We start from the raw sequence: 16,719 nt of genomic DNA on the forward strand, positions 1-16,719 counted from the left end.
TATTATAAAAGACACAAGTGTTATATGGTGAATGGGTTAACAGAGGTCAACTTCGGTGCGTGTTACAATTCGAAATCACTGGCATAAGTTGGAACAAAAGACAATGTGAGAGGCGGGCTTCCGTATTGGTAGTTGTATATAAAATTTGTATATAAGGAAAGGGCTTTCACTCGGCATGCCGTCGCAACCGATACGAATACACAGGTTGTTCTACACGTATTGGAACAGGGTACATAATGTACATATTGTGCTGGAGGCATTTGAGATAAGGTAATAGCATCATTACAAGCAGATACCGGCAATGTTGGATTCATGCCGCTTCAGTAAGTAAGATTCTATTATTTACATCAATTAGCTTTCTGTGCATACGATTCGGAGAGCAAGGCAAGGCATGCAGACAGTCACTTGCAATTGGATAGCGTTTCAAGGTGCGCGCAGGCAAGGGGTCAAGTACAAGATAACACACTGACTTGACTTTGTAAGTCGATTATTATACCCCTGGGTCAATGCATAACCATCGAAGAACCAGCGAACCACAAAAAATAACGCCGTATATGCTCATATCTACATATAGCTCGTGAACAGCATCACTGTATGTCATCAAAAGCTCCCGGCTGATATTTTCCTGAAATCAGTTGGCGCTCCATCGGACTCAACATGTAGGAGATGGTCGAAAAAACACCGATCGAAGAATGAAGACTGTGGCACAAACGCATGAGAATTCCACGACCAATACACCACAGAATGACCAGACAATGGAAACCAAAACCCAGCAAGGCAGAAAAGAGACAAAGCACAGCAATGGCTGGAATTACAACAGACAAAGCCAAAATGCCTCCTCGTAAATCCATCACGTTATAGCTTGGGTCGACCAAGCTTTACACCAAAGAAAAAGACGGCCGTGGGCCTCGCGCAATGGAGCGATAACCAGGCCAACCAAGAGCGCGAGGCAACGTCTCCATGGACGTTGGGTGGAAAGTCAAGAGTATATCAGAGATAAGATGGATGGATGTCCAGGAGAAATAATATCCGATGATCCAAGGATGTGGCTCCGGTAGTTGCAAATTGTTTCCGACAAACGATGATGCACGCTTTTCCTTCCGGTCTCATGTTCCTATACGCAAAGAAAGGAAGAGTGGTCCTTCAGGGCTCTGAGGATAAGCAGAAGTGTGGATATATCTGCAAGATCCCAGGTACGATATAGACTGTTAAGGACAAAGGGTTCATAGTATATACGCCCGTAGAAAGCAGACATTGACTTTCTTTACCTAGTCCGGCGAGGGGCTTCCCCGCCTCTGGCTGGTTGTGGCCTATTGCGGTCTGCCGGAGGGTATGATGCCTCAGGAGTGTATCTGGGATCCATTCCTATCCGAGGGTCCGGGGCTGTGGTAGTAGGGTAAGGGATCCCGGTAGTAACTGGAGAATAGTCCTGTTCGGTTTCATAGCCAGGCCCGGGATACCTGGGGGCATTGCTCCTTCCATTCTCATAAATATAGCCAGGGCCATACGTGTATGACGACGGGTGCATTTCCGCAGTCACCGGAGGTTGGCTAGAAGTAGTGTAGGGGATCTGACCACTAGGGTAGGGGTTCGGGGCAGATCCATAGGGTGAATGGTTGGGGCCGGTGTAAGTTGATGCAGGTGGGTACGGGGGACTCTGAGTCGCCTGGTACGATTGTGCATATGGATCCACCGGGAATGGCTGAGTAGGGGGAGGAGCTGAGTAGGCAGGTGGAGGGGATGGGCCTCCCTGCTGACGTCCTTCATGAATGGCAGATACCGGGTAGGACGCCGCGGGCATGCTGGGTGCCTGGGAATAGCTTAATTCTTGTTGGTAGCTACCTCTGGGATAGCCCTGGTCAGCCCGACGTAGAACATCGGCCTCCCACCGAGCCGAGTCTTTTTTGAGGTCAGCAATCATTTCCTGCAGCACAAGCCATTTGTTAGTCGGACACATTCTTCCTCGCCTGGGGAATACCGCAAAACCAAATACAACATACAGAGGTGAGATTCCGGTAGGCGCGAATGAAATAACCCTGACGACCCTGTTTCCCATCTAGTCAGTTACTGATTCGTCCAGAAGGCAGATCCCGCCCATGTTCGCGTCATTGTTCGTATAATCTTAGAAAATTGCATAGGAAAAGCAGCGGGGCACAGACATTGTGGTTTCCAGGTCTTACGAGCGCATCATTTCCAAGGTAACGGCAAATGTCTGCTTGGATGACTTCCCGGCTGATACCATCGCCAGGAATGAAGTATTCGTTTTGACGCTCCGGGCGCCCCTCATATCCAAGACGGCCAGTCATTTTTGTTTTTGTTTGTTCCAGGATACGGTCTCCAGTATTAATGTAATTATAGGCAACGGGTCCAAATGGCCAAATGAGGTCCGGGGAAATCAGGAAGAGCCGACGGGTCCAGAGGAAGGTGGTGGCAGATGGTCTCTTTTGGGGAGATGGGGGGTTGGTTGAGGGGAAGAAGAAACAGCACGAAGTACAGTTCTATGAGACAGCGTCCGGAAACTCCAAGGCTGAGAAATAAGGCTAATCCGACTTTTGGTTGACACAAGCACACATGCAGAACACGAAAGGCGACTTAGAAGAGCGGTGGAATCCCAGGGTTGGTTATATGGCTCTTGCTCCGAGAGAATAAAAGAAACAAATCCCGGTGAGAGCGTGTTTTGTCCACGGAGGTTGTCAAGGATGGATGCAAAGTATATAGGTCACTTCCAGCATTAAGCAAGTCGCAAACGAAAGAGACAGTAACGTCCTTCAATAGGTCCGGCAGGTGAGGAAGAGACGAGAGAGCTCAACGTGTGAATGTGAACTTCGAAATGATGAAGAATAATCTCAGGTGAATGAGAAGAGGGAGATGAGGGAGAAAATAGGCCTTTATTTTTCTCCTGGGTGGAATCTCCGGTTCTTTTGAACAGTGGGTGGATTGTGTATTTTCACTTCAACGCTCCCGGACACAGACTCTATTACCTTTTGAACTGGCAGGGAATAACCAGGCCAGAGGGGAAGAGAGAGAGGGAGGGAGGGAGTGAAGGAAGGGGAGAGAGAGGTGGAAGAATGAGGAAAGAGAGAGAGAAGCAGGAGAGGTTTCGGAGTCGGGGGGGTGGGAGGAGGAAGCGGGAGGAAGAAGGTTTGTATGGGAGGTTACGGCGGCGAAAAGAGAAGGGGGGGAAAGAGAAAAGGGAAAAAAATGAGACAAGCCGGGGAGGAAAAAAAGATAAGAGGGCGAGAAACCTGCAGGGCGGGCGGCGAAAGAGGAGCAGCGAGCGACTAACTAGTCTCGTAAGTAGTAGTAGTAAGTTACTGTGTATCTAATGAATGACAAGACACAAGAGGGAAAGAGGGAGAGAGGGAAGACGAGAGAGGGGGGGCGGGCAGCCAGTGGAGTATCGCGAAGGTGAAGCTGGCCGAGGGGGGATGATTGGGATGATTGGGCTGTTGGGCCATCTTTGGGCTGCCTGGCCATGTCTGGTGCCACGACTGACTCCACCCAACCCGACGATTAGACCCTCTCCGGCAGCACGATGAGCGCGCGATGACTCCCACTAGAAACTTGCATCGACTAATGAGGCGTAGCCGCCGGGGTCATGGAAGGCGATGGTGCAGACGATTTTCCTGCCCCTACCCGTGCGGCTTGATTGTGAATAGTATGGATGGATAATATTATTATTATTGCTGATGCAGCTGGTGGGATGCTGACGCTGACCCATGGGCAATGATGATGCGGATGGCGTTCGAGGATCTCCCCTATTAGGGCGGCGAACGGGTGGAAAATAATTATTTTTTATTATTATTTTCAATTTTGAATAGATTTATGATGATTATTTGATTTCTCTTAATGGAGGGCATTGATTCAGTGAATGATAATAATCATATATTTTCTACTGATAATTAATTAAAAGCGTTAACCAATAAATTAACAACATGAACATTGCCTTATAGCACCATTATCTGTGTATTTTATTCTTAACTATGCTCATAGTTGTTGTTGCCAGTCAGTCCCATAGTTGGGTAGATAGATCCCTACTATTTACTTAGACTTCTACATATTCCCGAAGAATCACGAGCCACGGTTGATTGAACCGCGGAGAAATTCTGCCCGTTTGGGTGTCCGGCCATGGATCCATGGATAGCCGCTCAACGGTAATACTACTAGTTAGTATCATAAATTGCGGGCAGCGATATAACATGATACGATATTTGGATAGCCTCATTATTGTATGCTCCTATTCAATAGTAAGCTAATAGTTCTCAGCCTACTTCTTGCTGTTCCTGCACTGCACAAGTAATGCTTGCTTCCACCCACCAACCAGATGGATGCACGACGGAGAAGAAGAACCTTGCAGTTACTTACACACTTATGTATCTCAACGGTTCCCCCGGCTCTCGTCGGTCTGTCCAGCGTTGGATGACTCAGCCGCAACTACACACAGAAAGGGTTCATTCCCAGTGGTACGGAGTACGGAGTACCGGCACAAATAATAAATTGTGCGTCCATGTTGTCAATTGCGGTGACTGTGATGATGATGACAGGAGGCTGCAGTTGAAACTATTTGCTGCGAGGCATCAAAATGCATTCAGGGATATGTACGGGGTAGTATATCAGAACCATTCAGAGTTATTGGTTAAAATTGTTACATTGACTGGGCGCTCTTGCTTTTGTGCACCTGCACGACTGAGAACCTCAAAGCTACTGCTACCTTTTTGACCACATATATTTTTAAATTGCTGCACATATTGAGTAAGTAGTTAGCGGCTGCCTGCCTTACGGGAATCACCCCCAGCTTGATCGGCTTGATGGAGGGGATGGGGAGGGGGCTGGGCTGGGTAACTAACCAAACCAAAGTACCACAAAGTAAAGAGGCTTGCTACGGAACTGTTACTTCCCTATACCCATGCAGAACGACAACGGAAGTACTCCCAACGCCATCGTTAGTAGCAAAAGGAACTAGACTAGGCACGGAGTACTCCGTAGCCCAGACAAGGGTTTTTCACGTCGAATCGGTCGCATCTGGTACCTGCAAGGTAGCGACTAGCTTGTTCACGCAGAGAGGAAAAGTACAACTAGTCCACTGGGTACTTTGTGCTCCCGCTCAATCTGCAACTAAAGAACCCAAGGATCTGTCGCTGCCGAACCCGCCCTTGTCACCAGCCAGTCAAATTGGCGCCCGGGGTGGACACTACAGGTTGGGCAGGAATGCGTGGCGGCTTTGGGCACTCATCCGCCCGTTTGTGTCCCTGCCACTAGTAATCTATCTCTCTTTCTTTCTCTCTCTCTCTTTCTTCTGCCCGCTCTCCACTCCCACCCAAGGAAGGTTACCCTCCTCACTCAATCATCACTCTCCTCCTTCAGGATCATCCTCGATCCTCCATTCAAGTGGGCTGGGGATGGGCAAAACCCATGAATGAGAACTTTCCATTCATCCCGCTTAGAGCGCTGGATGGGGGGGGCGTTTCTTGTGATGGCTCTCTCGCTTGTTTGGTTCCCGGTGGGAATTCCAATCTTGGTACTACTACTAATCTAACGTGGTGACTTGTGAGTCTATCTGACAGGGATCTAAATGAGGGAAGCGGAGAAGGGTGTGGGAATCATCCCACTTTGGTATCGATCGAAATGAGATGAAGAATACATAGTAGAGAAGACTTCTCGGTGAATCTAGAAGATAACAAACAATTTTTTTTATTCAAAGGGGAAGAAAGAAAAATATGGAATGAGTACCAGAAACTGAGCGAATAGCAACAGCATCTCGTAACTCTCCTTCCACAACTTCGTATCCCTCTTGGGTATTCCGAACTGTAAGGATAGTAGACAGGAGAGTACGTAGTACGTCTGCACAGTTCACACACACACCCACAGCCCCCTCTTCATAAAGCAATCTGGCAAGAACACTTGACCATCCTTGGCCAGCTGCATGATCGACCATCTCGGTTCCCTTACAGCAACTGGTCGGATGTTCCTTGATTCGCGACCACACCCTCAAGAGGTGAACAGCCACCGACGGACCTAACTAACCGGTCTTTGCGGTCTCGAAGCATGGCATCTGGCTTCTGTAACACCATCAGATGCTCCCTGTTGCCTTCTTGGGGTTTTTTAACTTTGCTTCGCGCGGCTGTCACCCTCCTTCACACACACACCAAACTCCCATCACGCCAACTGTGTCCCGACATGGAGTGTCACACACTTTCCCGACCCATTTTCAGAGTCCGACAAGGCGTTTTTTCCCACCACCGAGGGGTCACCGTTCCGCAATAGTATAGTATAGTATCAGCATGGCGGTGAGACCCCATGTACCAAGTTTTGGGGACCCATCCTTTGCTCGAATGACATCCGTCCAGGTGTCTTCTTTGTCGCATGGTCTCCATAGTGGCTGCATCAACCCTATCGAGTTCGCAGGTGAAGAAAAAGAAGGCATACATGCTGTACTTAATGATCATGCATATGCTGCCTGCTCAAATCAGATCACAATTAATCTCACCGAAGACTCATGCATGAACATTAATAGTTTGAAAAGTATGAAGCGCCATGGAGATATTGCATTCTCAGTCAATTTTACAGTCTGCGCGGTCTTGCAGTCTGGAAAACTCAAGGCTATCGAATGATATTGTTGCCTTCATTTGACAACTGACTCGGCAGATGCCTTGAGTAAGACATCTAGAGGGGGCAAGAGAATGGGTGCCCGACACTCTGCTTTGTGCTTGCAATGGGAAGATCATGCCAATAAACACTGGCGAGGACCATGTGACCGACCAAGCTTGAGATCTATTGAAAATCTGAGTTTGATGATATCACCCCTTCATCTGATCAGAGGTCCGACATGCACCTCATGACTCCACGTTGATCTTTGGGATGAAATCAAATCTCTATCAGTAAAGTCTTTTCATTGATGCCTTATTTGCATTAGCTAAATGATCCTTCCTTGTGTGGTCGGGAACACGCATAAACGCATTTACTGCTTCCTGTAGCCATAGCGGTGTCGTCAGTACATTGTAAGCAAAGTGAATAAACAGCAAATTCGAATTCCAACTCGAAGCAATACCTAGCGTCATCAAGCTAAAAACGGTTTTCCATAGGTCGTTTGAAGCACACTAGAAGGATGAATCCAGAAGAAGGAGACATACCAGTATACTCCCGTTGCAGTGTCGATTAGATTGACTCGATCGCGATGCGGCCGTTCGACAAATCCAAGCTAATCCTCTTTGGGAAGTGGTCTTCCCGAGTCAACGGTTGCAACTTCAGATCATGGCTTCCAGCGCGGATTTCAGCCCGACTTCTTCACAGAAGGTGGTGTCACATCCAAGCTACAGCAATCTGATCTCAGTTGACGTGAAGTCGCTACTCTACGTTCCGCAATGACTATAGCACTACCCTTTTCAATATGTCACGCTCTTCCCCGGAACCCGTCCCGTCGACTTTTACGTCCGCCGATTCCTTGAAGACCGAATCACGCTACACCTATCGACACCTACAGCTTCTCCGTCAAAGTTCAACAGCAACACCCCTGCGAGTGATTGCTCATGTCGATCTCGATGCCTTCTACGCACAATGTGAAATGGTGCGCCTTAGGACACCCCGCACGGTGCCCTTAGCTGTACGACAATGGGACTCGCTCATTGCGATAAACTATCCAGCACGATCCTTCGGTATAACGAGAATGATATCGGCAGCAGAGGCTAAGAAGCTATGTCCGGATATTATCCTACAACATGTGGCCACGTTCCGGGAAGGAGAAGGTGGGAAATGGGCATACAGAAACGATGCGTTCAAGCGGATGAACACCGATAAGGTGTGTCTCGATCCATACCGGGCGGAATCGCGCAAAATTTTGAAGGTGATGAAGGAGGAACTGGCGAGATGGCATAGGGAGCTGGTTGGTGATGAACATGGGGCTGGCGCTCAGTCTACCATACAGCACGCTGGTCTTGAGAAAGCTAGCGTTGATGAAGTCTTCATTGATCTGTCACCTCTTGTGCACGGTGTCCTCCTTCAACGGTATCCGGAACTGAGAGCTGAATTGCAAGGCGATGACCGAGTCACTCCACTTCCTGTCCCGCCTACGACTGCGCTTGAGTGGGACTTTGAGGATTGTTTGATCGATCTTGACGAAAATGAGACGGAAGTTGATGACCCCGACTGGGACGACATTGCTATGCTGATAGGGTCTGAAATCATTCGGTCGGTCAGGGCAGCTGTTTGGGATCAGCTCCAATACACTTGCTCTGCGGGTGTGGCCAAGAACAAAATGATGGCCAAATTAGGGAGCGCCTGCAACAAACCGAATAAGCAGACCATTGTTCGGAACCGTGCTGTACAACGATTTCTCAGTGGCTACAAATTCACAAAGATTAGGATGCTTGGGGGTAAACTTGGTGACCAGGTTACCGCAATGTTTGGAACAGAACAAGTGAGTGACCTTCTGAAGGTGTCTCTCGAGCAATTTCGCGCCAAATTGGATGACGATACTGCTACCTGGCTTTATGGAATCATCCGGGGAGAAGACAAAAGTGAGGTCAACTCGCGGACCCAAATCAAATCGATGCTTTCAGCCAAGTCGTTCAGGCCGAGCATAAATTCGGTTGACCAGGCAGACAAATGGCTTAGTATTTTTGCGGCCGATATCTTTGGCCGCCTTGTTGAGGATGGCGTTCTTGAGCACAAGCGCCGCCCCAAAACAGTTGCTTTGCATCACCGTCAAGGAGCTCAGGTTCGCTCCCGTCAACTTCCCATTCCCGGATCAGTACCCATTGATGAAACATTACTGTTTGAGCTTGGGAAAACACTCTTCCGACAGGTCATAGCAGACGGACGTGCATGGCCCTGCGCCAATCTCTCGTTGAGTGTTGGTGGGTTCGAAGACGGAGTCTCGAAGAACCGGGCAATAGACTCTTTCCTCCTTCGCGGTGAACAGGCAAAAGCCTCACAACCGAAGAGGGATCTAATGGCTGAAGAGTCGTCGGATGCTCAGCAACCCGATGAGAAACGCCAGAAGCTGGAAAACAATGGCATCAAGCGGTTTTTCCTCAAGCCGCCGGAGACTGACCTACACCCTGACCAGGATGATCCTGAAGCAGAAGATATGGGAACCGAGCTCAACGAGCATACGGATTCAGCCCTTCAGGCCAAGGACCCCTCATCTGAGCTAACAGAAACGTTGCCAGAGGGTTATACCTGCAGTCGCTGCGGAAGCGTACTACCAGAGCACGAGAGGGGTGAACATGATGATTGGCACTTTGCCAAAGACCTGGCAGATGAAGAACGACAGGCATCCAGCGTCCCTCAACAGTCTCCAGTACCCACAAGCAAACCCGGAGCATCTAATGCTCGTAATAAAGCCAATCGTAGCAATCGGGGTAAGCCCGAGAAGGGGCAGACTCGTCTCAAATTCGGGTAAGGCTTAACCTCGTATGTAGCGAGATACCAGTATATAGTATATAATCCAGATACTCTGGGAATCAAAAAATAATTGAATGCTGTGTATGTCACGTTTTCAGGATTTGTCACTGATTACTAGTAGCCTCAAGTCACGATTTCCCAATTGTGTCTAAACTCAAGGCACCAACCATGATTGCACAATATATAGTGGTAAGCGAGCCACGGAATACATTTGCTCCCACTCACTTTTAGATAATAATAATACTACTACTACTACTACCATACCAACAACATCAATGGTGCTAATTAGCATCTCGCCAATCATCGACCAGATCTACCCTGTTTGAGTTGTGGCGATGAATAATATATCATCATCGTACTAACTACTCAGCCAACAACATACAATCCCGCCAGCTGAACCACGGTTCCACGACTTCGCTAGGCTTTCACTAGTATTCAACTCTCTACATCATTTCCACATGGCTTGAAGATCTATACAAGCCATTTGAATCATTCCACCAGCTCAAAGGATAATGTGGTGGCTCGTATCCAACGAGCATTGGGAAGATTTCTCGGGCAGAGAACCCGTGCTGCAGCATGACATCAGCCGACTCAGCCGCGGGGTCGCTTCCAGGCTGGACTCGCTCGGATGCCTATCATCTTGCAACCAGAGATTTACCATCACTGACATAATAGGAATAACGTTATCGTCAGGCTGATTTTCCTACGGTGGAATGACTTGATCGTCTCCTGCTAGTGCCGTGCTTCTGTCGCATAGCAGCTGCTCCTGTCTCCTGCCTGCTCCGTCGCTCATACAGCTGCTGCTCAGGAACGTCGCACACCAGTCTTAACCGCATAGCGAGAACCTGCTGTTTACCTTTTACATGTCGCTCTTTGAGAACTACATTTAGTGCGCATATCTTTAGCCAGTGTGGCCTTCCTTTATTCTTAACGACACACCATGCCTCGACGAGGTCGTGCTCGAGAATACGACGAGGAGGACATGTACGAAGTTGAGCGTGATGTGTATCCACGACGAGGCAGGGATGAGCGTTTCTTCGAGGAAGATATAAGATACAAACGTCGAGGATCGGAGGGACTACCGCTTGACAAACTTGAACGCTTACACCTGGAAGCTCAAAGAAAACCGGAGATTTTACGTGAGCCTCATGGCTATCCTCGTGATTTAGCGCCACCAATCCTGAGGCGTGAGCCAGAAGACCTTGAACCACCTCGTGAGAGACCGCGCCGCTTGAAAAAAGACTGGGATGAACAACCCCTTTTTCGCGGACGGCCTCGTTCGAGGGACCGGGATATAGAGGAGGAGATCACGTTTCGCGAGGAAACAGACCGAAGATACACTGATAGCGAGTCTGACAGTGATATCGTTCTCGTACCGAGAAAAGAACGACCGGTGCATCGCCGCAGGTATGATATTCCAGAGGCCGCACCTAAACCACGCAGTCGGAGTCTTCTGGAGGAAAGAAGACTGCGAGAAATGGATTTTAAGCAAGGTGACGTGCGGCTTCGAAGGCCCGAGGTGGAGGAACACCATAGGAGGCACCGCAGTGGCCCTTTCTATGAGAGGTCATCGCATTCGCGACACAGGCACAGATCACACCGACACAAAAGTATAGATGATGCTGACGACGAGCTCGATGAAGAGGTCGATGAGGAGGAAGTCTCATTTTGGGACCCTAGGGAAAGAAGACCTGAGCGAAGTGTTGAGGAAAAGGAGATTATCTTCGAAAGACGGGAAAGGTCGTCATCTCCAGAAATTGCAATCCCTAGAGTTCCTTCGCCGGGGCATGGTAGACCTATTCGTGATGGTGAGAGTTGTTCTATTCCCTTTGTATCCCAGCAGTGCTCATTCACATTCATTTGTAGGCTTCAGAACAAAGCCTAGCATGTCTCGAGCTCATAGCCCTGAGATCACACTTACAGAAGCAGAATTTCGCGAACGGTATGTCTGGACAAGCCATATCTTCAACTATAAGCCGCTCACCCTTGCATAGTGAGAGACGCCGGAAAGGACGACGGGACAAGGAAGAGGTCCTCATTCTTCGACGGGAGGAGGAGGAATTCCCTCAACCTCGGCGGGACAAGGTTGTACCTATCGTCGACCCTCCCAGGCCTAGGTCAGTGGAGCGCGAAAAGGAAAGGCTTACAGTGATACGGCGGGATGGTAGCCGAGAGTCGCTCGTCGAAGAAGAATTTGAAGAAGAGGATTTCTACAGGCTCCGTGGGCATCGCACTCCTCCTAGGAAGGACATTAAGACCATGGAGGAGCTGGATATTGTCAGAGCCGAACCCAAGGAAGAGAAACGGACTGAGATAGTGACACAAGAAATCAAGCCTTCACGATACGGAGATCGTGAGTCTAAGCTTGTTGTTAAAGACGTGAAAGAGTCTGACAATATCCCGGAACGACAACTTGGGCGAATAGGACGACGATACGTTGGACTCAAAGACCGTCGTGACGGCCTTTGGACGGAGATTACAAAGGACCTGATAGTGAGAGAGGCCCTTGAGCGGTCTGGCTATGAGTATGAAGAGACCGAGTCCTTCTATTACATATTTTCCTACCTCGAGCAGGCATGTTTCACTTTTCTTTGTGTGCCACCTGTCTATCCCCTACTGACAGACCCGCATAGAACGACGTCGACGCACTCATTGAGCGCTCGGAAGAGATTCGGCGTGCACGCCGTCGTCGAATCCAAGAGATCCACCGTGAGCGAGCATCTCTGCCTCGTGTAGCTGCTCCTCCTCCTCCACCACCTCTGATACCTGCAGCCGAGAAAGCAGCGCCCCTGCTTCTCGACAATCAACCACCACCTCCCCGCTTCGTTCGGGATGAGCGGAGAAAGAAGGAACGGGATATGGTCGTCGAGGGCAACCGCTGGAGGGGCCCTCAGCGCCCAGGGCGGTGGTGAAACAGCGGACTCTTCTTTTGTTGGACTTATACTACAGCTCCAATATACCCTGGTCGGATGCAGACCCGAGTCTGTTTGGGTTCCCAGATACCCGTGTTGCCGTTGTTGTTGTCAGGTTCCAGACCACATCATACTTGTCTATATACCCTCACCTTGGATGAAGCAATACATGAATAGTATCTAGTGCCTTGCTTAATTGCTTAGTTGCTAACTAGCCACCTAAACCAAAGACAGTAAACCATAAACAAGAACAACAACAATAACAACAACAACAATTAATCAATAGAGAACCAACAACAGCCCCAACCCAAACCCACCAAGCAATAAAAATTAACCAACACAATCGCACCGTGCTGCTGCTGCTGCGCCTCACCCACATCCACAATTCGAATCGAATCAAGCCAAGCCAAGCCACGCCAACGACAACAACAAGCAGTAAGTAGTAGCAGCCCCCAATCCCAATCCCCATTCCCTAGTACTTACCATTCTCGCTTGCAACCCGTCTACTACTACCAGAAAGAAAAAATAGATTAAAAATGAAACCTAAGCAAAAGCATAGCATATACCCAAATCAGCCTCACAACCCGTCCATGCAGATGATCATGCATTACGCAGTTATAACACACACATACTTGTATCTGTGTTGTATGTATGTATGTATCTACAGGGATGAGAAAATGTACCTATGTACCTTATGTTTCAGAATTTCGGGGTTTCGGCCCCCCGTTAATTTGACGAGTCACATAATATTTTCTATTTTTTTTATATACTTTTCTTTTCTTTGTGGGAATATACTGTATGGTCTTATGGTCTAGGTAGGTACTTGGTGTGTAAGTATATTATGTTATGTGTGTGGATTTTTGGTTGTTTAGTTGAATATAAGGAGTGATTAGTGATGGGGATTCGAGGGATGGGAAGGATGGGGGGAGTTCATGTGATGTGTCTATTATTTTTACTCTATTGTTGCTATTAATTGAGCGAGTGGTATATTTAGGGATGATGGGTGTGTGGGTGTGGGTGTGACTACTTGGCTATAGGGCTCTCTTGTCTTGCTCTGGCCTTACTTCTAGGATGATATAGTAGTACTTCTAAATATGTCATGTGTCAGTGCACTGTGTATGCGTGCGTCTGTGTAAACTGTGAACATCGATGAGTATCCCATGAGTAGATAGTACATCTATAAATAACCTAATAAAGAATCGGGTAGAATGACACTGCATACTGTGAATAGCAGGCATAGATAGACTGGTGTACGTAGGATCGAATGACAGCTATATATCTCCACTTTCTTAGTAGGTCTGAGAGTTATTCTTGACTGGTCTGGTAGATTGTAAATAGTTAGTCAAGCGAGGCAGCCCTTCCGGGCTCCATCGTAGGGAATGAAATGGTGGTGCTGCTATTGTTTACCGTTGACCAAAATTAGGACCGGACGGAGGAAATTGCCAGGAGATGAAAAATACGCCGCTAGAGTAAATTAAGTGTCCACCAAAGGGATGGCCGATGTGCTACTATTTTTGTATGGGTGGACTCATAGTTGATTGATTGATTGTTGTTTGTGCTTGGGTCTTTGTTGTTGTTTTTCGTTTTTGGTGTGGTAGATGGAAGTATAGTGTTGTTTGTTTATTGAATTATCTAGCAATGTTAGGGAGTTCTTTCTACTCAGTTTCCCCATAAGTGCACACACTGAGGTCAGGGGAGATGGAAAGATGCCTGCTGACTGATGAAGTGAGAGTAACTACTTTCAGAAGGACCGCGCCCCGCTTACGAATCACGGATCGGCATGTGACTAATCAGCTCACGCCCTGGATTCCGTTCCGGTTTTTGCTTCGCTCCCTTCAGCCACATTGCTTTTGCGGGAAGAGCGATCATCGTGATGGAGTCCTCCACATGGAGTAAGTAATACCAAATGCCGATATTAAGGATAGTGCGATGGGCACTGGGCTAGTTACGGCCCGGCAAATTCTGTTTGTGTGTGATTTGGTAACCTTGCTGACATTGCGATAGTCTGATCGTGTCCCGGGTTGTTTCTGATGGCCGCACCAGCCACACTCGGGTTCCATGGTTCACTGGCACACTATATCCCCTTGGTACCGCGATATCAATGCTATCACCCCCTTGCGGATGGCTTCACAGATAAGGCTAGCGATCTGGCTGTCGCCCGGTCGGCATTGCCGTAGTTCCCGTGAGGGTACCCCTTCATATCTGTTTGAAAGGCTAAGAACGAAGGGCATTCCGCTGCGAGTCAACTCTAGGCCAAACTGTTCAGCTGCTCATGCCATCATCATGCGGCTCCAGCAAAAAAAGGAATAGTCTGTCTTCTGATCGACCGTATAGTGGAAGTACTGGGTACAGATAGACGGTCCCTATCAATACCATAGGGTGATTTAGACGAGTGCTGAACATGCCCCGCTAGGTAGGCGGACAGTAGTCCAACTGCAAACCATATGACCGGGAGTTTTGACTCGATCGAAGGCACCACAAAATAGTAGTGTGATAGGAAGGTAGAACCTGAAAGGCGGGGTTTCAGAAATTTAAGTTACTGGCGTCATCCTCGCATCGCCTGTCTGGGTAGATGGGCTTTGCACAGCTCATTGGCCAGATGACAAAAATGCCAATAGCTTAGCACTATCGACGGTGCAGTAGTTTAGTGCAACTCCAGGGATATGGATGCATGTCCGGAGCACCAGGCAAGAATGTGTCTAGCGCGTTATCATGTGCTGTTCCGTACCGTTAGCAGAGTCGGAAACAATGCTATCGAAGGACGGGGGTTTAATCACTCTGGATAGAGAGCACAGCCAGACTTCTCGTGTCTGTCCCAAGCATATTCTTCTGATCTGGCTCAAGAAAGGCGATCTCATGTCCGCTTGGGTGTTAATGAGGCTTGCTGACAGGGGCAAAGAATTACGGGAGGGCCGCGGGCACCATGTTATGTATATATCGCAATAAGACCCCACGATGATCGATCGCAAAGCTTGGAATCCCTTCGATACCAAGCCGAATATTGTCGATCTTTTCTCATCGTTCTTGTAGATAGAGGAAGACACGACTCAATATATATGAGTAGTGTCTACCTAGCCTTCCCAGCAATGCGATCGTTTCAAGACCTGGCGATGAAGTCGCAGGGTGCAAATGCAACAAATTCTCCGTGCTACCTCGCAGGAAGTGAGTGCAGTGATGCCGATGCCTTGCTGCAAGCAACAGAAGTACGGAGCAAGTGAGCAACACCTTGCTGCCTAAGAGCTCCGGAGGGAGCCCGTTGGCCCCATGCCACCTGTTTACAGGACTGAATCCTCCCCGAAGCTCTTCACCGGAAGTATACTTTAGCACCCACGATGATGGACCGAGTCAAGATTAAGAAGTATGTAATCATGATGTCGGATGGCAGCATCTGAGCGACATGGTTTGTTTATGATAGTGCAAAGCTTGTATGGCAGCGGCCCAGACGAGCATCCAATTGCAGGGCGTGCCTGTGCCATGACACGAGGTTTCCTAACCGTGGAAGGAGCTGGAGATGCGACCGCATGATTTGTCACTGCCTAAAGCAAGTTGGTTTCGATTAACTTACTAGTTAGCTTGTTTAGTTAACACCTGGATCTGACCAACTTTCGGACATCCGTGGATCCTATGGTGGACATCCTTGGGAGAGTAGACGGGATAGGCCGGCTGAAACCGTCGGTCCACCACTTGTTATCTCCTTTCTCTTCCCAGGGACGTATTCAACCAAGTTTACTACTGTGGTACCTTCACCTTTGACCCTTTCCCTTACCTTCGAGATTCGACTTTGTTCCAGCCACGGCCAGACCAACAGAGACGCGACAGAGCCAAGCCCAGAGGCAGCGGGAATAATTTACATCATACGCGGGAATCGGGTCAGCGCACCACCGATCCTGCCTTCTAGACCTCTCCTTCCTGCCGGGTTGCAACTCCACTTGCTGCGGATTCTAAGACCAGGAGTTGTCCTGTGCGGTGGCGAGTGCCGTATGATTTGTTTGTTACGTATCTTACCTTGCATATCGGGTTTGTTACTGTACACTGTACAGTCAGTGTGTATCTTGTGTATTATCTTGCTTGCACTAGCCCGGAATAGTCCTAGTTACTATCGCAAGCTAGACACTAAAATAGTCATCATCTCCTGGGAATTGTTTACCCCCACCTCTAGTCTGGTAGCTAAGTAAGTAGTGGTGATTTCTTCTTCCACCTCCTCCTCCTCCTCCTCAATAGGCAGCGACCGTTGTCACTTGACTACGACAGAGTAATTTCTTTTCACCATTTACATACCCAAATATTTATGCACTAATAATGAAGATTTTCGAAAAAAATAATAACAATAATTATTCAGCAATTGGTCGCACGTCTACTTATCCTTCAACGAATTCAATGGTGACTGCCTACGTATCAGGTACGA

General features: G+C 48.4%; 3 protein-coding genes across 3 annotated transcripts; 2 read left to right on the forward strand and 1 right to left on the reverse strand.

Annotated features, from left to right (window-relative positions):
- Positions 1-1,057: 1,057 nt before the first annotated feature.
- On the reverse strand, positions 1,058-2,687 carry BO88DRAFT_272511 (putative transcription factor RfeG). The gene is made up of 3 exons (XM_025702364.1): positions 2,160-2,687; positions 2,001-2,045; positions 1,058-1,924 (listed from the first exon to the last, which is right to left on the reverse strand). Exons 1-3 carry the CDS (start codon positions 2,304-2,306, stop codon positions 1,265-1,267), a joined length of 852 nt encoding a protein of 283 aa, XP_025563793.1. The 5' UTR covers positions 2,307-2,687; the 3' UTR covers positions 1,058-1,264.
- Positions 2,688-6,999: 4,312 nt separating this feature from the next.
- Positions 7,000-9,598, forward strand: BO88DRAFT_272561 (DNA-directed DNA polymerase eta). Its single transcript, XM_025702365.1, has one exon. It carries the CDS (start codon positions 7,388-7,390, stop codon positions 9,398-9,400), a length of 2,013 nt encoding a protein of 670 aa, XP_025563794.1. The 5' UTR covers positions 7,000-7,387; the 3' UTR covers positions 9,401-9,598.
- Positions 9,599-10,342: 744 nt separating this feature from the next.
- On the forward strand, positions 10,343-12,531 carry BO88DRAFT_364212 (uncharacterized protein; the record flags this gene model as incomplete). The annotated part of the gene is made up of 5 exons (XM_025703969.1): positions 10,343-10,968; positions 11,014-11,210; positions 11,269-11,344; positions 11,397-11,976; positions 12,036-12,531. The coding sequence occupies 5 exons, from the start codon at positions 10,343-10,345 to the stop codon at positions 12,312-12,314; spliced, it is 1,758 nt and encodes a 585-aa protein (XP_025563795.1). The 3' UTR covers positions 12,315-12,531.
- Between the last annotated feature and the right edge of the window lie 4,188 nt (positions 12,532-16,719).

This window comes from Aspergillus vadensis (genome assembly GCF_003184925.1).
Source record: "Aspergillus vadensis CBS 113365 unplaced genomic scaffold BO88scaffold_9, whole genome shotgun sequence".
In the NCBI taxonomy this organism is placed as follows: domain Eukaryota; kingdom Fungi; phylum Ascomycota; class Eurotiomycetes; order Eurotiales; family Aspergillaceae; genus Aspergillus; species Aspergillus vadensis.

Bases quoted from the DNA above. Each gene is read 5' to 3' on its own strand.
- BO88DRAFT_272511 (XM_025702364.1), bottom strand. From the start codon at position 2,306: ATGACTGGCCGTCTTGGATATGAGGGGCGCCCGGAGCGTCAAAACGAA. The intron at 2,046-2,159 runs GTCTGTGCCCCG...GATGGGAAACAG, and splicing joins TAAGACCTGGAAACCACAAT to GGTCGTCAGGGTTATTTCAT. The intron at 1,925-2,000 runs GTATGTTGTATT...CTTGTGCTGCAG, and splicing joins CCTACCGGAATCTCACCTCT to GAAATGATTGCTGACCTCAA.
- BO88DRAFT_272561 (XM_025702365.1), top strand. From the start codon at position 7,388: ATGTCACGCTCTTCCCCGGAACCCGTCCCGTCGACTTTTACGTCCGCC.